The 22,946-nt window shown below is 31.5% G+C and overlaps 2 protein-coding genes across 2 annotated transcripts in view; one reads left to right on the top strand and one right to left on the bottom strand.

Moving 5' to 3' along the window:
- Positions 1–1,203: 1,203 nt before the first annotated feature.
- On the bottom strand, positions 1,204–15,011 carry LOC106105348 (neuropeptides capa receptor-like). Its single transcript, XM_013285639.1, has 7 exons — positions 14,711–15,011; positions 4,312–4,402; positions 4,035–4,234; positions 2,893–3,034; positions 2,709–2,812; positions 2,107–2,290; positions 1,204–1,498 (listed from the first exon to the last, which is right to left on the bottom strand). The coding sequence occupies exons 1-7, from the start codon at positions 15,009–15,011 to the stop codon at positions 1,204–1,206; spliced, it is 1,317 nt and encodes a 438-aa protein (XP_013141093.1).
- Positions 15,012–18,112: 3,101 nt separating this feature from the next.
- The window catches only part of LOC106105349 (histone acetyltransferase KAT2A), a 12,054-nt gene continuing 7,220 nt past the window's right edge, over positions 18,113–22,946 (top strand). The window contains exons 1-10 of the mRNA XM_013285640.1: positions 18,113–18,370; positions 18,672–18,847; positions 19,017–19,143; positions 19,619–19,764; positions 20,330–20,554; positions 20,744–20,793; positions 21,036–21,201; positions 21,548–21,686; positions 22,078–22,161; positions 22,911–22,940. Coding sequence (XP_013141094.1) covers positions 18,286–18,370; positions 18,672–18,847; positions 19,017–19,143; positions 19,619–19,764; positions 20,330–20,554; positions 20,744–20,793; positions 21,036–21,201; positions 21,548–21,686; positions 22,078–22,161; positions 22,911–22,940 — 1,228 coding nt within the window. The 5' untranslated portion in view covers positions 18,113–18,285. The remainder of the gene's footprint in view (positions 18,371–18,671; positions 18,848–19,016; positions 19,144–19,618; positions 19,765–20,329; positions 20,555–20,743; positions 20,794–21,035; positions 21,202–21,547; positions 21,687–22,077; positions 22,162–22,910; positions 22,941–22,946) is intronic.

The raw sequence follows: 22,946 nt of genomic DNA on the forward strand, positions 1-22,946 counted from the left end.
TTTTTCTTTTCATTTTTAATTCACGATCGAATTTGCGAGCAAAAACTAGTATGTGTATTCAAAAATTATGAAACCTTTTAAATAACATTATCATAGATGATTAATATAACTTTTTAAAGTGAATCACGGCAAAGGGATTAATTTTTAAACCTATGCTTTCTTTCAAACAGTGTTGTACATCTAAACAAAATGTTATTTAGATGCGTGGAGCCATTCGGGAGATAATAGTACTTTCTAACAAATATCCATCCATACAAACTTTCGCATTTATAATATTAGTAAGACAAGATACTGATTTATAGTAAAAAGTTAGTTCTGTTTTGGTTACAGCTTCACACTTCATACATCATGTTTGAATTGCTTTATGTTTTCAAGCTTAGAATTTTCTTGGCGTGTATTCCAGGCTATTTGTCATGTCGGCTACTGGCTGTGATTGTTGACGATTTATCTTAACTGTTATTCTCGTTGACATTTGGCGAAAAAATATGAAGTTTTAGGTTAAGTTTTTTTACTGTAAATATGTATCTGTAAATATTCTCTCTGTGGGTATGAATAGAAAAAAACACTCATAATCTTTTATCACATTTATTATTTAACATTATTCGATATATAAAATACATGTTTTATATACATTATGTACTTACATTAAATGAAATTAATCGGTGGTTTTAATATAAATTACTATTTGAAAAAAATCGACGAATTCATATTTCACATAGTCTATGTTGAACATAATTAAATTCCACAGTCTATAAAAATCATGTCTTATCTTCATTGTATAACAATAAATTACATTCAAGTTACTTATAATTTAATATTACTTATAAATAAGACAGTATACAATAATTTACATGTAACAACAGTTTTACTTAACACATTACTTACAAGACACATTATAACTTAGTCGTGAGTTCACACAGCTAAAACATACACAAAAAAGGTTTTGAGCAATTTAGTTTTTTAAACAACATGGTTTCACTTTTTACATACACTTCATGAATAGATTATCGTAAAATATCAAACAGGGAAAATCTTATTTGATGCGACATATTCCAATAACAAATGCTTCAGATAGATAACATATTTAAAATTTATAGTTTAATTCTAATTTTATTCTATAGAATACTGTACGTACGTATATTATTATATAATGAACATTGACACAAACATTAACGCGATCTCCATAATAAACGCGAATCAAATTCAGTTAAACTCATTGATTACTTCACCATTCAAGTTGACTCTCTTCTCGTCCGTCTTGAAGAAGTAAGCCGCTGTTTCAGCGACCTTGATAGTTTCACTCACACAAAATGGCGACGGCTCTTTTATAAAATCTACTTTATTGACAGCAATACTGTTTCGCGAATCACGATTTTTATACTTCGATTTGTTGTATGTAGAGAATTCAATAGTATCCCGACACGTGTTCTCCATTGCTCGTGATTCAAATCGCTTTCGTTTGCGACATAGAAGTGTCTCGTGAAACGCCGTACGGTACCTACGGACAATGATTACAAGATTAGATTATCGCCAGACACATTTCAAGTCCCAATAGCTGTTAACAGCACAGACATTCTATAATTTGGTTGTTCGAATCACGTCATTAGACTATTGTTCAATCTATATCCTAGCACAAGCCTAAAACTTAGTTAAAACTTTTTCAACCAAAAATGTCTCTATCCATCTCGTTCCGTTACAAAAATTTAAATAAAAACATGAAAACATAGCCTTATATTTATTCACATTAGTATTGTAGTGTTTTGTTATTCGTAGTTTCATAGGATACATTATTCATGAATTATTTATGAGATATTATGCCAATATTTTGTTATTGACAATAAAGTTCGTTGACACGAATATTTTCTGATGCAATCTAATAATCTACGACAGTGACTATCTTGAAAAAAAAATCCTATGACGTTTACAATTAGGAATTCAATGTCTCTTTAAAATTGTTCAACCAACTACTCGTATTATAGGAAAAAAAAACAAAAGAACTATCGTCAAATTAAATTTCTTTCATGCGACGCAAAAAGAGAGAAATAGAGAGAGAGAGACTCTTATGTTCTTCAAAGATGTAGCTTTTTTATCATTAGTCTAAAGTACCTGGCACTCATAACGTTGTATAGAATCGGATTAACAGTCGCTGAAACGTAGTATAGAGCCCCAGCGACGTTGAAGAGATGTTCATTGATGACGTGAAACTGAGGCAGATCGTAGCCATAGATGTAGAACAGCCGCTGGAAGTGGAACGGCGCCCAACAGACGAAAAATGCAACCACAACAGCAACTGCAACAAAACAATTGATTATAACCCCAATAGCATAACAGTTTAGGGTCTACTATCGATTGGAATGTGGCTTTGAATCCGCTAACCATCTTTATATATATATTTTTCTATTTCCTATTACATAAAACACTATATCAATGCAAGTTGAAAGCAATTTTAATCTATATCTATATATTAAAATTATAAATAGGAAAAGTTTGTAATTTTGTATGTATTGAAATAACTCAAAACTATTGGACCGATTTCAAATTTTTCACTATTAAAAAGCTACGTTATGAATGTGTAACATTGGCTGTTTTTTTAATTGCACGCGGTCGAATTCGCGAGCAACAGCTATTTAGTTATAATAAAATTGTCTGGCTGTATCCACTAGACTTTATTAAGCTTGATTAAGTAAACGTATTGCTTTTGTCTTTACCGAGCATTCTGATAATAGCTTTTCTTGACTTGGCTTGTTTTGTTTCTCCGTGGACATGACCATTTAAAAGTCCGATTTTCGTCTTTTTCGTGATCTTTGTTGACCTAAAAATGTAAAAATTTAATTAACAAATAATGTGTTGTTATGATATTTAAATTGACCCGAGCAATAAGTTATTTCTTACCTTATATGTAATGCAATAGTCACATAAAGGCAGAGAATAAGAACAGCAGGAACAAAGAAGAAGAAGATGCTGCTAAGTTCTAGAAGAGGTGACGGGGCCATCAGCGCACAGAATGCTGAATTCAGCGACATGTTGCCTGAATCTGAATGAAATAAACATTTAAAAATATTCATAAATAATCTTCATTTCTGTCACCAGTAAATGTAAGAAAAGTTAACAAGAAAATTGCGCTTTAATGACACTAAAATACCAATTATTGGTACCTTACATGTATATTTTTAGGTTAGATTTTCATACTTTAATCGTTATTTCGCTTATCCTGAAGTAAACGAGTTAACTTCGGCTTTACTTGTGTATTATTTCTTATATGAAAGACAAAGTTAACAAATGACATACATTTATAATAATAATGGCGTCAAAATTAAGAACATAACCTAATTCCGTGCAAAGGTCAAGTAGAGTCCGACAATAATCTTTATGAATGAACGTTTAAATTCATTCATTAGCTTTAACATATCTAATGTAGGAAAGTCTTTCTAAATGGCAGTTTTGTTGATAGTCTTTGTTCATAGTGTGTAGGTGACCGAAATAAATCTTATAGTTACAATTCTGTTGGCTTACTGTAATTGTCTTTTATGATATTCAAGATGGCGGTATTACTAAATCGTGAAAATGAATAGTGTGAGAGTCAAAATGGCGGGTGTACCATAGCGAATTGAATTATACCACTTATTAAAAAAATGTACCTCAAATTGACGGCAATATGGCAGGTGTAACTTCATTTCGATATAATTACGTTCTAGAGAAGGTACTATTTTTTTTGAGTGTGGTACTAATTAGTACATTTTAGGTACATTATTAGGAAGTGGTATAATTCAATTCACTGTGGTACACCTGCCATTTTGACTCTCACTGAATAATATGTTTAAATATAAAAATTAAATTATAATTTGCTAGGTCCTGACCATTTTAATTCTTCTTCTCGTGTTTGTTAATAGAAGGTTTTAGAGAAGAAAAAAAAGTACATCGTTTTAATTTAACATGTACATAGAACATAGTCTGTTAGTTTGTATGGTTACTTGAATTTAACTAAGATTTTTCATATAAAATCGCTACATAACAAAATAAAGTAGTCAATTTACTTGGTGGATAATCTCTATAGCTGATCTCGCTATAAACAGCAAACGGTGAGGCGCAGAGGAAAGAGATGAACCACAGGATAAGGATGATCCTGGAGGCGCGGGTCAGGCCCGCCATCGCGTATAAGTACAGCGGGTGACATATCGCCAGATATCGCTCCAATGTAAATGCAGATATTGTTAACACCGACACATAAGTTGCCCTGGAAATATTCATTATTAAATAAGAAAGAAAAAGTGTTCAAACTGAATCCTTAATCAATTTCTTGAACAAACTTACGCTTCAGATATGAGGGCACGTAGTTTGCAGAACACGAGACCCAAACTGTACGGATATTGGTGCCAGTACACGGATAGATCATTTGGAAGACCTGCAACAAGAAATATTAATGTTAATTATTGAAAAGCTCCTTTATTACATCCATACTTATACTTACTATTATAATAAAGCGTAAATACACACTCTGTTGCCTAAGATGCCAGATACTACAGCATATTTTTAAATAATCCTTTTTTTAATAAAAAGCCCTACACTTACGTCACGCTTTAGGCTATATACTTTCACGCTATTAAACTTAGGGGTAAATATTTAAGATAAAAACCCTAATGTGGGAAAGAGACCATACGTTGCTGCCAACATCAAGGAAGCAAGGATGCTAAAGTTAGTCATTATGTCAAGTCATTTTGACATTTGCAATTGATGATTTGACACATGTAAACAACAAAATAAAATTTTCGTAATTTTATGCGGATGATGTCGCACGGAAACAGCTAGTCAATACTAAACTAGCGTGTACCATCTTTCCACCACCGTTTTACGTACGGTGTCGGCTAACGTTAGTAACATATTTTTTTCCCAATTGCAATTAATTAAAAAAATAAATTTTAGGTATAATTCCTGTGGTAACATGAACTGTTTACTATACATAATAAATGTTTATATACCAGTTTTTGGCACTGATGATATACAGTACATTGAAACTTTAATATTCGTGAAAGGAACTACTTCATATATTTAATATTCATTTCATCTTTCAACTATCACGCTTACGAGTACTTTTAATATCGCATTTTTAGGTTATCTACTCTACTAGCAACCGCGTAATCATTTTTCATTCATCTTTTCAAGGAACTTTTAAGCATATCTTGTTGAATTTTATTCACATCCTCTTTTAAGATTTTTAAAGTACTTTGAAAGCCATCAAAAGCACTTTTTATGTTTCCACTTTGAAGTGTAATTAATCAAAATATCGAATAAATTCATCCACAAAGTGACGTATTAATTTAATTACATGAACCGAAATGCGGGTTCGACCTTCATTGAATGTCAATGAAAATACCTAAATCAGAGCCCTACTCCTATTTAATGATTAATGCTCTTTTATCCCCTAACGATACAGATTCTAAAACATTAAATTATTAATTTAAAACATACTAACTAATATTATAAATGCCAAAGTTTAGATGGATGGACGTTTGTTAGAGTTTGTAGCGTAAACGGCTGAAAAGATTTCGATGAAATTTGGTATAGCTGTAGAAAATAGTCTGGAAGGACATATAGACTACTCACTTTTATTTTTTTTAATTCCACGCAGACGGAGTCACGGGCGAAAGCTAATACTATATTTTAAAAAAAACATCAAAGGTTTAAAGCTTTTCAATATTTTTTTTTGTTATTTTAAAGGCCTCTACACACGCTCAAATCTGACATTATTAACTACCCTGTCAGTTGATCTGTACAGTTCAAGTTTTCTCTACAAACTATCGAAACAGTGGGCATGTAGTGGGCTAAACCTACTGCACATTTTTATACAGGAATAGAATGTTTTCATCTTGTTAATAATGAAAATGCATTTAAAAATTAATACAAACAATCAAATGCTTCTTCTTTATGAGATTGGTAAGAAGTAAGATAAGAAAGCAATAATATTCACTAAAATGTAAGGATTTTTATTGTGTTTAAAGGTTTATTTCATCCTACGTTGAACTACGACTGCTTTCAATGTGGGAGTCATAAAGGGCGAACCGTGCAACAATACTGGCGAGTGTATTTTATTACCGCATACTGCATCTGATGTTACTCTCTTGTTAATTTTAAAATCAGAATATTGTAAAAATGCAAAACACTGACACTGATATTTAATTTAGCCGTTATTACCTATACATATATACAGGCAATAACGGCAAAAATATTATACTGTCACACTTCATACTAATATTATAAATGCGAAAGTATAGATGGATGATGGAAGTTTGTAGCCTAAATTGCTGAATAGATCTCAATGAAATTTGGCATAAATATAACGGATAGTCTGGAAGAACACATAGGGTACTTACTTTTGTTTTTTTTTAATTCCACACGGACGTAATCGCGAGCGAAAGCTAGCATGTTCATTAACTCTTAACAGGTTTTATTTTTAAACTTGTAAACAACTAATATTTTATTATCCAATTCATAATAATAACTTTTAACTAAACTATTTCTCATTGCTGTTGTGATTTCAGAGAATCAATATCTGGAAATTTAATAAAAAACTTAACAAATGAACGTCATACGATAACTTCCATCAGCGAAACGCGGGTTGTCACAAGTTAGCCTTTATCTAATTAGTGCCTTATACAAGAGTATGAATGGCTTTGAAACTGACAACTCTCTTAATGAATTTACTTCGTGTACCCTCTTCTGAAAAGGGGAATTCAATTGCATTCATAACACATATTGACAAAATCTATTAAAATCTATGATACAATATTAGGCAATCATTTGAAACAAGAACAAATATATCGGCCGAATACTACATCTTAAACACTTCGCTTTTTAATACCACTAACAATCTGAAAGACGATAGAATTTTAAGGGAATTTAGAGCTTAAACTAACATCTATTCCGCTAAGCACAAGACCGGGAAAAGTTTGCCGAGGAGAGAGAGACACAGCGGACAGAGAGAAAGAGAGAGAGAGCTTAAACGTAGCCTTATAATTTAATACGGTGTTACCTATCTAATTTTCGTACCCATATTTGGTCTTAAAGTTATCTCTGGGATAGTCTATGTTTCTGAAAAAGAATACGAATGAATGAAGGATTTATTGTTGAAATATAAAAAAAAACAGCTTTTGTAGTGAACTCCGAGGTTGAATATTGTCTGATTCTCTGCTGTTTTCAGTTGCCTTGAATTTAGATGAAACCAATATTATAAATTGATATATTTTGTTTACAACTGTCGCCCGGATTGTAATATCGTTGTTCGTATATAGGTCAATGTGTCGTAATCCTAATGTGTGAGGCTATTAGTGATCATGTGATGACCTTTATTTTTAATACTGTTTACTATTCCAAGAGCAATATATTAACCCTACTTTATGCCCGTAGGTAATGTTGAAAGGTTAAAAAGACATTAAGGAAAATTTAAATTGCAAATGTGGCAACGTCGTTATATAAGACTTAGAGAAGCCATACACGGACCCAGAGCAACCGATAAAGACTGCTTCAAACCGCCGTTAGAGGATCAGAAGCTGAAGTATCTAAAATGCGATTATACGCCGATCGTTAGTGAAAGTTGTCGATACTGCTTTTGTTTAATTGATACACAGCACGTGTATAGAAACCTTCATTTGACGGGCCATAAATATAGTAACTGACGAGGGAATGTATGTAAATTCATGGATGTCGAATAATCGAAAAAGAATCTTTTAAAGTGGTATTACCTCTTTAATTTTCATATAACTTTGCGCTGGACAAATCCAAGGATCTCTTCTTAAGAGCTGCGCACTTCTTTGACTAAACTATCGCACAACTGTTGTGCGATTGTCGTTTGTTTCGCAGCTAATTCAACTGTTTAGTTGCACAACTAAAATCGAGTAGTGTGCGTTCTTCCAACGAACCGAAAATCAACGTATTCTTTAATAATTTTTTTTTTAAATTCCCGACACGAATGAATTAAATAGCGCCCTTATAAATCCGTCTATTGATGAAAGCCATATGAAAATCCGTACGTAATGTAATAAGTTATCTTGTTTAAACAGACGAGGCGAGGTCCTATATGTGTCAGTAATATTAATATGACGGGCGCAGCTTTCAATTCTATGACTAGAATTTTAAACGAACATTTTAAAATGATCATTGCAACTTGAAAAATAACAAATTTTAACTGTTTTGGAAATTACTAGGAAAAGGTCTACAAAGGTCATAAAGAATTATTTTAGTAATGTTGAAAAAAAAACAATACAATAAAAATTAAAGCTAGGATCGATAAAAAAATATTAAAGTAAAAACGTATACAAGGTCATAATATAAAAATAATAGTGTACGTAAACAAGGTTAATAATCATAGGCGAGGAGACTTTTTTAATTGCTATTGAAAACTCATATAAAAGTTACTAACTATTCCCGTGCGGCTTCATCCGCATGAAATTATGAAAATTTTATTTTACTGTTTACATGTGTTAAATTATCAATAGCAAATGTCAAAATGACATTACACGACAAACTTTGGTAATTTTGCTTCCTTGATGTTGGCAGCAAATTATGGTCTCTTTCTCACATTAGGGTTTTTATCCAAAATATTTAGCCCTAAGTTTAATAGCGTGAAAATATATAGCCTAAAGCGTGACGTAAGTGTTGGGCTTTTTATTAAAATAAGGATTATTTAAAAATATAGTGTAATTGCTGATATCTTAGACAACAAAGAAGTGTGTGTTTACGCTTTATTATAATAGTACAGATTATGCCACTAAGAGATGTTAATGAAAACTAAGAGAGTCCCTTACAGTGTACGAATATATGAATACTTTTCCAGCGCTATTTCATAGGAAATGAGTCATACTAGATGTCACTTTTGAGAATCCAATCAGGATTGTGACTAAAAGCAATCGTTGTTCGCGCTTCGTGAACCGTGTTATGTGCTGGCGTATTTCAATAGCTTTTATAATGCACTGAATACGTTTTGGAACTTTCATATACGATATTTATTAGCAATAGCTGATTTTAAACATTATGGGTATCGAGTTTTGTAAGCGTATTAAAAGTTATTTGGCGGGAAAATCTTTTAATAACAACGCCATCTATCGCTTTCTTTATTGTTTGTAAAACCAGCTTAATGTTAATAAATGTCTATCGTTTCTTTGATATGTGTTTGAATGTTCAAATAATAAAATTGATTTCGATTTTATTACAATACGACATTGAAATGTAAATTTATTTCAGTCAACATAAAATTTACAAGTCCTATACAGTAAAGATTGAAAACAATTATTTGTAAATAATCTAAGAACTAAAGTATTTGTTAAGCGTTTTGTTTTGTTAATGTAAGTTGATTTAATTTTGTAATTTTACTTTTTAAAAGAATTCAACGTAATTTTAGGGCATCCTTTTGCCCAAGCGTTTTGTTTTTTTCAATTGTAACTTAGAATTCACATTATTACTTCTTTTACAAATGAATACTTATTAAAAAAAAATGTAAACCAATTGCTTCTTTAAAATCTTTTGGTTAGTTTATCGCGTGATATTCGATTTAAAAGACTTACTTTTAGATAAACTGAAACAAGGCAACCAACTTTGGTGATATTAGAAAACATTATCTTGAAGAAACTTGGGCTATATTTTTTGTTCGCAACATGAAATATTGAAATTCAGCGTAGGGAAGATTCGAACGGACACGAACAGAAAGTTTCTATTAAATTCCAAACAACATTGTGAATATAATACGATTAATCGTGCGTGTTTACATGCGAATACAGTAGTTTTGAATATTTGACAGTGGAGGGAAAAGTGAAAGAAAGTGCTTTCTCTGTAGATTTATCCTCTTCTCTGTAAATTGTAGGTAGACAACTGCAAAACCGGCTGGAAAGGCAGCAATATTCACTATTATGAAGTCAAGGGCCCGCTTGCTTGTTTGACTATCTCCTAAATCGTACCCCCTTAACCTTTTAATAGATTTAATTTCTGATTAATGATATGGAACAGAATAGAACAGAAATAATGTTAGTAAAAAAACAATTTAACTATTACAATTTCATTTATACTAACATGAAACAATATGTGGTTAATACGTTCAATTATATTATTATTATTTAAATAAGTAGGCAATACTTTTTAACAAAACAAGAATCTATTGTCAATACAAAATACCAAAGTGTTTTATTTTGTTTTGTCTTCTTTGAAAACGGTCCAACTTTCGCGTAAGCTTTCATCCCGCGTTTTATAGAGAATATTGAATTGACCCTTTTAACCTACATCGCATACGGGACCCGCAATATTAAGTTACTAAGCATTCCGTAGCGTTTGTCTACGACGTAGCGGATGCCTACGACGTAGACTCTAAAACTAGTTTTAAGTTTTAGTTTGGAATTAAATTGTTTTACTCTGGTATAAGTGGTCAAGTTTTTATAGAATTATTGTAGTACTAGTATTAAATTGAATATATCACACGATACGTTGTTTTCCTTTTGTAATGTTGCCAACTGCTAACGTAACTTGGCAAGCACAGAAACTACCTAATACTAACATTCACACTTCATATTCTCTGCAATAGAAATCTATTCCAACTTTTTTATATCAAGACATTTATCGGATAAGGGAAGTAAAACAAAAAGTGAAAAGGAAATTACGTTTCAGTTTTTTCATTGTCTTACAACAATTTGTAAGTAAGCCAAATTGCTAGGAAACGATACCCCGTGGCTTAAACGAGGGTGACGAGGAAAATAAACCCCTTAAATAAGTAAGTAACGCTTGAACTTTACGTATAACTTCCCTACAACTACGTAACTTCGATTAGAATAATTTTTTTCAAACTAATAAGTGCTTTTTTACTTTCAGCAAATCGTTTCAGCTTAGAAAATACGATAGTAATATATACAGAAAAGCATCCTACATATCTATTTGTTAAAGCAAATAGTACTTTAAAAGATAAGAAGAGATTGTGTCTGTATGTATTTACCTTTCACATAGCACTGGTTCATAGACCTTTGTTTAACACACAAAAATAAGCACATCTTTTTAAAAACTATCGCCGAATTAATTGAAATTTATTACACTTTTCAAATACTTGAAATTCTATTATATTTCGAGATATTGCATTATTCATAACACGAGTAGAAAGTGGCATAATTCATGACATAAATAAAACATAAGAAAATTCGTTATCAACGACATTTGGTAAAGTAATCATAATTTCTCTGACATACTCATAAACATCTACATGTTTACGAATACTAAAAACATTTATATACTAACTAGCTTTCGCCCGCGACTCGGTTCGCGTGGAATTAAAAAAAAGAAAGTAGCCGATGTGTTTTTCCGGAATATCTTCTACATCTGTGCCAATTTTCATCGGAATCCGTTCAGCCGTTTAGGCTACAAACACTAACAAACATCCGTCCATCTAAACTTTCGCATTTATAATATTAGTAACATTTCTGCATATAAACAGAACATTGATTTAAAAAAATACTCTGTAAATTACTATTCTATACTTTAAAGAGGAAAGATTTGCATTTTTTATGTATTGAAATAACTCTAAAACTACTGAGTTGATTTCAAAAATTATTTCACTATTAGAAATTTTATTATCAGTTAGTAACATCGCTATATTTTTTGTTACTTTACGGGGACACAGTCGCGTGCAACAGCTTGTATTCAATATAGTTTTACCATTTTTAACTTTTGGTTTGGACAAAGATCCCATGGCTTTGTTGAAATAACGGAGTACGCACTACGTCATTTCAACAAAGCTCAGAGTTCATTATTGCATCTCCAATTCTGTCAAAACTATGAAATATAGGTCACGGCTTTGAAAGTTATTGAGAATTGTTAAGTAAATCAGAATCCAATCAAACGATTTTATGGAATTCGAGAACAATATTATCATAGCCAATTAGTACTCTGACAATTCACTTTTTGTTTATAATATTGAAAATACGTAATTTATTTTAGTCACAGTATGAAAATATTGTGACAAAATTAAAGTTCAGTAATTCAGTAAGTCAGTAGGTCAGTAACGTAAACATATTCATGACACACTTTTTCTCACAAAGCTGTTACAAATATTAAAAGAAAAAAAGGAAAAAAACCCGAAGGTCGGAAACATCGTAAAAGTGTCTAAAATAGACGATAAAGAGCGCCCTAGACTAGATGAAAGGATATCTTTTACAGTTTATATTAAATTTAAAATCACTCGACTGTGAGATTAACTTTCTAAAAGCACTACAAATGTTTAAAATTTAAATATATTAAATGCCGAAAAACAAATATATTTCGAGGATATTTAAACAACTCTAAGCTAACATTAATATAATATTTAAACATTTTATACAGGTTTTAGGTAGACTTGAAACATATTGCTTAATTAACAAATATTAGGAGGTGCTATTAATTGAAACCATTCTTTCTAGACCCGACAATAAAGTTGTCTTTTACTTGTACCAGTTAATTAAATTAAAACACATATAAAACCTCATTTGAAACACTTTTATTTTATGCTCAGTGCACTCTCTTCTATACAGAAACCGCTAACGTGCCCTGAACTCTCTCTTACATCTAGTTAATTAATTACGAAAGAACTGACTAATTAATTCGTTTATAACCGACCAGCATTAATTACAAGCAAGAAAATTATTTTGATTAAGTACTCCTGTGTAAGGAACTGTGTTTGTTCACCCTTGTTTCATTCGTTAATTAGAATCCCTAGGGATCTTATTAGTGTCTTAGATCCGGTAGGAAATGTCTCAACAACAAAACTACAACATATCTTTTATAGTAAATCTTAAGGCAGGATATTAGTATTTTATGTACCGGATAAAATTAAAAAACTACTGGACTGATTCAAAAATTCTTTTCCCATAGTAAACAACATTATCACCGAGTATCGTATACTATGTTTATTACTATAGTTTATGTTTATTTTTTAATTATGCGTGGACGAAGTCGCGGGTAAAAACAGGTCAGTTATATATTACTGTGAGTCCCCAATATCATAATACTTTTTCTAAAATTTTACTATCCCTCTCGTTCTATTCAAAAAGGATATCAAAATTTTCCTATAGGTAAATGCGTTACAAGAATTGAAATAGTAAAGTTATCCGTGGTTTTAGCTATTTTAAAAAAATAAGTGCAAAAAATCCAGTATACAATGTAGCTGAAGTCTGATATTATTTCGATATTGGTATAGTTATTAAAAGCCTATTCAGTCGTTCTCAATGACGCCCACACAGTCGAAGAAAGCGACGCAAGCAAATTATTTCACCCCATTGCTCCGAATAGGTTTCCGCTCATTGGCTTTGCTGATTGCGGAAACTGGAAATAAAACAAAAGCTGCGTATTTTATATTCATGTTTTGTTGTAACTTAAATAAATCACTAAGCGACTGTTTAAGTAGCCATTAGTGACTCTGACGGTCGTTTTTACAAAGACTAAAGTATTCATATGTCTTTGGTTAAAAGTCTTTATAAATCTGAAGCAAAATTATAAACTAAGAAACCAAAACATTGGTAGCAACGATATGTTACTAGGGGCCCTTTAAATGTTATTTAAGAGACCCTAAATTTAATGGATGGTTGGTAAAAACAGTCATTAAAAATGTTGACATCTATAATGACTTAAGATATAGGTATGTGTTTTCATTTTAGTCGCTGATAAAGATTTCTTTGGGCGCTTTTATTTGTTTTTTTATGTGAAAAGGTTTACGAGTATCTGTTATTAACAAATGCTGTTACCTATCCCCTTAAAAGGGACAGAAATAAAATGTGACCTTTGCTCATATTTTCCTTATTAGAAGATTTCTCTTGGAATGGACGAAGATTAAAATTCTTTTAATTTTTTTTTGTCTGTGGCCTATCATGCTGCCAACAGACAAAAAAAATAATTAAAAGAATTTTAATCTTGGCATTTTAATCTTTAATGACAACAATGAAACAATGATCTTGGTAAATAATTGTTCATTATTTATACAGCCTCCATTTCTCTAGAAGTGAATAGACGATATTAGAAGTTTCTAGTATCTTCAAGCAAATAAAGTAAAACCTCTAGAATGAGGTTCCGTTGCTAGTATTTATTCACTCAAGAAAAAATTTATTCAAAGTTCAAGTTAGTAAATGAAAAGCGGAATTGCAAACGAAAGTATAAATAAATTAAGACCTCAACCTTTGCTATTACCTTGTGCCTTTCTCAAATAGAAATATCAAGTCGTCTTTATTCAATATCGCAGTTTTATGAACATCAAAGTTAGCAGTTCCTTTTGAGTTGTACAAAGAAATAAAGAACTGCTCTTTCAAGTATTTTTTCAATGATATTAAAGAGCTGCATTTCTTAGTTTAGGATTGAATGATTAAAAATACATTTTTTGTTGTTTTGATGCTGTCCATCTATAAATAGATTGTATACAATTGAATTTAAAAAAAAAATATCACCTCGGTGTTTCCGCCGGTCGTTTGCCCCTTTAAAAAAAACCTTTTATAGAAGAGAACGTATTCACAGACCTGACATAGCTACCATAATTCTCAAAATAGTTTATTTAAGTTAAATAACTTAATCTGCTTAATAATACCTTAAGGTGAAACAAAACAGTTTTTTTTTTATTTTCAATGTACAGTAATGTGCTAGTTACTTTGGAAATAAATCAAGAAAAAAGTTAACTATTACTTTAATAATTTCATAAAATTATATATTTTTATAACAATTTACTTACCGAATAATAATAACAATAAATCACTAACAGCAAGACTGAATAAGTAATAATTGGTCGCGGTATGTAGTCCTGGGTTCCTGACTATCACAACACACACGCAAACATTTCCTATCACTCCCGTAAGGAATATTACAACTAATATAATACTTATGGGTACGATTTCACTCAATGGTAACCTCCGTGATCCCATCATCCACCATAACATTTCATCTTCACTACAATCAAAATGGGTCAAATTGTTACAACGACTATAAAAGTCATCGTAAGTCTCATTTTCGCGTAAAAATATTTCCAATTCCATTTTTAAAACATCAATTTACTTATAAAATTTATTTAAGGGAACGTTCTTTTTTCAAATCGTAATTTTTAAAGGATCCGTGATCGCAAAAAGCATGTCCACACGAGACGGTTTCCCGCGCATACTGAGACCAAATTGCCTTTCTACACTATAACGTGATAAACTTTGTTACACATTTCCATACAATTTATAGACTAGTAACTGGTGACGGCTAAATAATTTTTATTCGTAATATTACCAACTATACCTATTTTTTCTAGATATAGTGTTCCATACAAATACGAAGTATTAAAGAGATGCGACATTGTCAACGTGGAACTAAAAAAATAATAAAAAATCTAGCAATGGCAAAATTATCCTAATAGCGCGCGCACACCTTTGACAAATTTATTTCACAACTTTTGTGCGATTGTCGATTGTTTCGTAGCGAATTCAACTGTTTAGTTGCCAAACTAGAAATCTAGTAGTGTGCGCACCTCCATATAAGCTCATAAGAATCCAAGCGAAACTAAACAGTTGTGCGATAGTTTATGGTAACTTTTGTGTTAAATATTTAGTGGTATTACATCTTTGGTTATTTATATTAGATACTTTAACATATAGCTGAGCAAGGGCCCTATCAGTTCTGCATTGCAGCGCATTGTCAAAATGTTTATATGTTTTGTTTTTTTTTTTCTTTTCTCTTCAATTATCTTGTCATTAGTTTTGATTGTTAATGGTTGGTTTCGTTTTTCTTGTTTATGTACTTTTTGTTTGTTCAAGTGCATTATGTTGTATTGTGTTGCAGTGTGTTTTGGAACTGATTAAATGTGTATTATTATTATTATTTTTTTTTAAAATACGATAATTGCGACTTGACATTTTAACTTAATTAAGTTAAACAATTTGAGAGATTTTTAATAAGAATTTCTTACAATCTAATTACGATGAATGTAAATTTATATAAAAAGCTCAGACAAAAGATATTAAGCTTGTTAACGAAGTTTTTTTTTCTTAGAACTTATTAAGTAGTCGTCAGCTCCTTTACGTCCCCACCGAGGAGTTCTAGACTGTCCTAAAATAGGAAACGTAAATACGTTCTCTATACAACTTTATAGTTTTATTAAATGATAAAATCTCTTTAAGAGCGCCCGCACACCTTTGACTAGACTATCGCACAGTTGATGTCCCGCTTGGTTTCCTATGAGCTTATATGAAGGTGCGCATACTACTCGATTTTTAATTGTACAACTAAACAGTTAAATTGACTGTAAAACAATCGACAATCGCATAACAGTTGTGCGATAGTTTAGTCAAAGATGTGCCGCTTTTACACTAGCGCGACTGAACACGCTTTCCAATACCAGGGCAGCGACTGCATAATAAAAAATACCCTTAAAATTTAATAAACTCTTAATTTACAAGCCGATTTTCGAAATCGAAGGGAAATTAAAGCGTAAAATCGAAAAGCCATGGCCGTAAAAAAAGCTTTAATTAAACTGCTAGTATGCACGATTGGGCAGTCGCTCTGACGTGAATGGGGTTCGTTAATTAAAAAATGAATAAACCCGTAAAAAAATCAAATGTATTCAAATAACACATTAGTATGATTTGTGTATTTATTTGCTGTCTTTTTTTATCTATATTTACTTGCGAGCACGACACACACACATATTTTTTTTTTAAATCAAAAGTATGTCTGATCGTAATCCATCGTTGGAGTTATCTTTTGAGGCAGTATTTCAAAAGCTTTGTACCTTTTTGTAAACTTAGTCATCAAAAGTAATTATAACTTTTAAAGGTCTTGTAATGATAAAACTCAATTAAGAAATTATACAATAATTTTATAGATAGACTAGGAGGAATCGACATGCTTTTTACCTAAATAAAAAGCAAAAACTTTAATTTAAGACTGAAAAATAAAAACTATTTTTTTTTTTCACTTATTTCTTAAGGATAAAAATGTGCTCTGTCGTGTTCAGAACACACCAGCAAAATTGTACAAAGTAATGTGATTTTATAACGTGAAACAAACATTTTTTTTTTATTTTGATAGAGAGACAGACAGGCAGACAGATAGATATTAACTACACAAGTTGTCTTCTTATACTTATAATGATGACATTCCTAAGTTGATTAACTCTTGGATCCTCTTTGACACCGCCTCGAGCCTCAAACTTATTTCTCCATTATCGTAGTAATTAAATTTGTTTTAAAGTGGTCTGTCTGGTATCTGGTTAGACATCACTGATAATTAATTTATTAAAACTTTATTTGTTAATTAACTCTATACTTACATTTTAAAAAGGTTATTTACTTCATAAGTACATACATTAAGCATTTGGTAAAAAGTTTCTCAGTATAAATAAATAAGTAAATAAGTTCAATAGAAAACTACTGCAATTTTTAAATATTTAGACTATTCGAATTAAGACATATTCAATATAAGTTAATATTTTGTCATATTATGGTGTGGTTCTAAAAATTAACCTAAGTAACACTCTAAGAAAAACGTCTTTGTATTTTGTAAAGGCGCATGAACTAGATGAATCAATCTTTACTTCACAGAAATTCATTTCGAGAAGGAAATTGCAAATGATATTGTGATAAAAAATCTCATCCAATTTATTTGGAAATAACAATGAAAATGTTATCTGTACTATACAAGACAGAATTCTTTGAAGACTGCGTAGATGTCTTGCACATTTTTTTTATAGTTAACTTTATAACTTCGCAAGATACAAATACTTGCTTGTGTGTGTATACCTCATTATCATATACTGCGGAATTAAATTATTAATAGTTTATTGCATAAAGTTCAACTTGCACCAAGTAAAGGCCTAAATTATATTCACGAAATAATAATACGCCACGTTCATTGTTAGGTTTATGTATGTATACGTATTTAGGCTTTAATTTGATACGGGGTATACTCGCCAACATAACCTAGTATTTATTAAATGCGCGCTTTAGGTCTAAGCCAAGTAAAAAAAATACCGATTAAAAATATCAAATGCACACTATTTCACTATTTTTTTATATTAATATTTTTCAGTAATTTTAGGTAATGGCAGTAGCAATCCCGGTAAGCTGGTAACACTATAATTTCATCCACCGCCATTTTGTTTCAACTTTGACATTTGTTTTTGACAGCAATCCTTGCAACAGGGAAATACAATTTTGTTAAATGTATTTTTTTAGATTAGCGCATAATTAATGCAGTAAACTAGACAAGAAAAGAATTATTCACGTAGTTTGAATGGGGATAAACGGTCTTCGATAGCGTCGTATAAGCAATATGACGTCTCAAATGACAAACGATCTAGGTGACATAGGAATGACAAACACTGAGGCGGATTCCTCACAAGCACACGCACAAGAAGGTAAATAAATATGAAACTTCCCGCTCAATATTTTAAACCTTGTGCTTTGAAACATTTTTAAATCAAAGTATCTGATAGAAAGTTTAGAAATATTAACAACTACACCATTGAATTAAAATCTGAGTATAACTGTGCAATAAAATTACAACGTGATTTATTTATAAAAAACTTATCTCCATTTTTTAAATATAAACTATGCATGAATCAAAGTGAATTAACAACTCAGCAACCTGATTTACAGTAACAATATTTATCTATGACCCATTATATGGAAAGACATAATTTATTTTTGTATACAAAGCAACATCAAATGCAACTCCGGATGATGCGACGTCCAGCAATGCAGCGACCCCTTCAGGCAGCGAAGGAGCCTCGAGACAGTCCAACCTCCAAAGAATCCAGCAGAGAAAGCAGCAAGTGTACAACTGGCCACATAACAAGAAGCTTCTCAAACTGGCCATATACTCCGCCTGTCAAGTAAGTTTTCATATACTTCATGCATTTATTTACAGAAACTTATCTGGCTCCGTTACAATAACACTGTTATTGCTATTAAATGTTCCCAAAAGACCAAATAAATTTTCTGCACTATTTAAACTATTAATATTGTTTGTATCCTCATTATTGCATTCTTTATTTCTTCTAGACTCCAGAATGTTCCTGCAATGGATGGAAGGCTCCAGTGTCTCAGCAGCCTACAAAAGCTATGCCCAGAACTGACCAGCCATTGGCCAATTTTAGTGATCCATGTCGCAATTGTAACCATATTTTAGGTTTGTTCAAAACATTTACCAAATCTTATTTTTATTCTAGTCATATTATCTATAAATATGTATGAAGGAAAATAAATTTGGTTGAATTTGAATCATTTTCCAATAAATGTCACATTTTTAAACTATGAAGTAGTAACTTTTGCTCGCTCAAAAATCACAAAGTTGCCAAGTGTTTTTAAGACTATGTTCTACAATTAATCCAAATTTTGTCAAGATCTATCAGTACAGTTAGAGATACATAGTGAGAAACATCCATCTATCCAAACTTTCGCATTTAAAATCAATTGGAATAAATACATGACATTGTAAAACTTATGACAACTTGCTTGTAGCTAACTGAGAAAATAAGAATCCTGCCTGGGGAGATTTGATTATCTTTACAACACCTTGTGTGTAAAGAAGTTATTTCCCTATTTTTCAGCAATATAGCAATGTTTTTTTATATTCCTGGTCTGATTCTGTGTTTTGTTTACAGAAAAACATGTGACACATTTACAAGGCATAGCGGTGTCCGAGGTGAATCGCTTATTAGGAGCAGTAGTTGATGTAGAGAACATATTCATGTCTATGCATAGAGAGGATGATCATGACACAAAGAGGGTTTATTACTTTTTATTTAAGGTTAGTATATAAACTAAGTAGGTTTGTAATCACATAAATTTGTCTATAAAGGCAGAACTTAGTAAAACAATAATAAAAGTAGATCTAGCCAATAATTATACTATTCCTGTATGAAATGTTGACAATATTCCTTAACTCGCGAATTCGTTCACCTGTAATTAAAAAAAAGCCCAGTAACTAGCCTATGTGTTCTACCAGACTATATTCTACATCTGGGACAAATTTTATTGAAAACCATTTAGTTGTTTTTGACCATTAAACTTTTGCATTTATAATAAGACAAACTTATTCCCCCGACTCTGTTCGAATGGAATAAAAAAAACAAAAGTAAGTAGCCCACATGTTCTTCCAGGCTGTGCTTTACATCTGTGCCAAATTTAATATGGATCTATTCAGCCATGTAGGCTAAAAACTCAAACAAACATCCGTCCATCTAAACTTTCGCATTTATAATATTAGTATGATTTAATCCAGATCTATACAACCATTAGGTATACAAAATGACCATAAATAATCAAGAACTTAAAGTCATAAAATCAGTTTCAATGTTATTTTTTTTTTTCAGTTGCTCCGAAAGTGTATATTAACAAGAACACACCCTCGTATAGAGGGTCCATTAGGACAGCCTCCGTTTGAACGGCCTTCCATAGCTAAAGCTATAACTAACTTTGTGCTGTACAAATTCAACTCGCTAGCACAACGGGAATGGCAGACAATGTATGATTTAGCCAAAATGTTCCTACATTGCTTCAATCATTGGAACTTTGAGACACCAAGTGTTAGGAAATTGGTAAGTGATTTTCTACAAGTGGCCCCATGTTAGAAATTCAATTATAATCCAAAAATACATTTTTTTTTCAATAAGATGTAACTGTCAGTTTGAGTGGAAATAACTTCAAAATCTGTATGATCATTTTTTTTTGTCAATTTTTGTATATTAAACAGGAATATAAATTAATTCAATACATTTAATTTTCAGCAAGTTTCAAATCAAGAAGATATATCGGCGTATCAAATAAACTATACCAGGTGGGTTGACAGACTTATTTAAATTCGCCAAAATAGCGAAGTTATTGCCCTTGCCTGGCTGGCAGTGTAATCTGCATTTTTAGATGTGTTGCAAACTCTCATACAACAAAGAGAACATACAAATACAGAATGTTTTCCCTCCTATTGTATCTCTGCGAAACATTCCCTTATAAAAGTGATTAAAGTGACTAAAATAAGGCTTCCGTTTATTTTTTTTTTTACATTTTTATTATTATTTGTAGATGGTTAGTGTTCTGCCACGTGCCCGCGTTCTGCGACTCCCTCCCCCACTTCGAGACGTCGCTAGTGTTCGGGCGCACGTTGCTGCGAGCCGTCTTCAAGTCAGTCTGTCGCCAGTTGATGGACAAATGTCATTCCGAAAGAGATAGAATGCCACCGGAGAAAAGGGTAAGTTAGAAGGTTTTATTTTTTAAACGACTATGTTGTTATAGATTGATATTGAAGTGCGGTTAGTAAGTTTCGCCAAATTAGCGAAAACATTGAGACATTTCGCCAAAATGGCGAATTTGTCTCTGACTATAAAAATATATAAGCTGAAAAGTTTTAGTTGTGTTGTCTACGATTAATATGCAAAAATATAAAAAACGGTGCTTTTTGTATCCATTCCCTTTCATTAATCGAGTTCTTCCTGTTCCCTCATTGAAAAGAGATAATAAAAAGAAAAAATTGGGCCTCTAGCATCTTATCAACGCCATCTTACGCTAAAAATAATATTTTCTTAACACATCACCAGGTATTAGTTCTGACACATTTCCCGCGTTTCCTGGCGCTGCTGGAGGAGGAGATCTTCAGCGCCAACTCGCCCATCTGGGACCCCGACTACAAGCAAGTGCCGCCCAACCACCTGCAGGCCATACTCGACAGTAAAAACAGTATGTTTCTTTATGTAACTATACTAATAAAACGTACATACTTTGTTATGTAAGATCTCAACAATCCCAGCATATTATTGAATAATTATCTTCTTAATAAAAAGCCCTACTCTTACGAATTGCTATAGGCTATATATTTTCACGCTATTAAAATTGCGGGGTGAATAAATTGGAAAAATTGCTATGCTAGCAAGAGACAAAAACTACAAGGGTAGTTTTTAGCCATTGGCAAAGGCCTTCATTGACATTTGATTTAATTTTTTCAGCTAATTTACTATAATTTAGGTATGATTAGTTTAAATAATTTGGACTGAATCATATTTACTTTTGTACCCCTTATATTGAGATATATTTTTATATATAAATAAAGTTTTAAAATGCAATGCAATAGGCGGTCGTCGCGCGGGAGAGTTTGAACGTGTGACTCCGTCCGGAGAGAGCAAAGATGGCTTCACAACAGTTACACTGTCATCGGGTAAGACATTGCTTTTTCAATTAGTATGTATTTACATATTTCCAAAATATTTAAAATAAGTATATGTATTATAATTTATGTAAAAACTTGACTATTCCATTGGGTTATTTATTTATTTCGTTAATGTTTTATATAACTAGGTATAATTCGACTGTAATATTGATTTAATTTTAAGGTAACTTTTCTAAAAATGGTTCTTCATTTTACTTTTATTTTAAACTAGTTGTTGTCTGCGACTTCGTCTGCATAGTATTAAGAAAAACAAGGAACTTGACATTATTCAATGATTAACTGTATTCCGAGTGTTCACCAAATTTTGTTTTATATATGTGTCAAATTTCAGTAGAATACATAGAAGCATTACACAATTATTGAGTAAACATGAAAAAACATTAGTGTATCCCTCGGGAACTATAACTATTATCGAGATAAAAAGTAGCCTATGTGTTCTTCCCGACTAACCTCTACATTTGTGCCAAATTTAATCAAAAACGGTTCAACAGTTTAGTCTATAAACTCTAACAGACATTCATCCATTTAAACTTTTGCATTTACAATATTATTTTTTTTTTCATCATTTTAACTATTTAGCAGTGCCTGTTGTTTGTTTCTGCTATAATATTACTATAAGTGAAAACTTTTTATTGGCTCTCAGTCATCTAATTTATAATTACTTAGATTAGTTTAGGCTGTAAGTTTTCCATGTATTAAATAATTAAATAAATAAATATGAATTGCATTACCTTCAGGTTCAATAAAGCAGGAGGGAGGTACGAAGCGCGGGG

The sequence above is a fragment of the Papilio polytes genome, unplaced genomic scaffold (assembly GCF_000836215.1).
Source record: "Papilio polytes unplaced genomic scaffold, Ppol_1.0 DF822845.1, whole genome shotgun sequence".
Lineage (NCBI taxonomy): Eukaryota > Metazoa > Arthropoda > Insecta > Lepidoptera > Papilionidae > Papilio > Papilio polytes.

Coding starts and splice junctions, on each gene's coding strand:
- LOC106105348 (XM_013285639.1), bottom strand. CDS start 15,011: ATGGAATTGGAAATATTTTTACGCGAAAATGAGACTTACGATGACTTT. Junction 4,403..14,710: donor TTTATTGTTATTATTATTCG/GTAAGTAAATTG, acceptor TTCTTGTTGCAG/GTCTTCCAAATGATCTATCC. Junction 1,499..2,106: donor TACAACGTTATGAGTGCCAG/GTACTTTAGACT, acceptor CATTGTCCGTAG/GTACCGTACGGCGTTTCACG.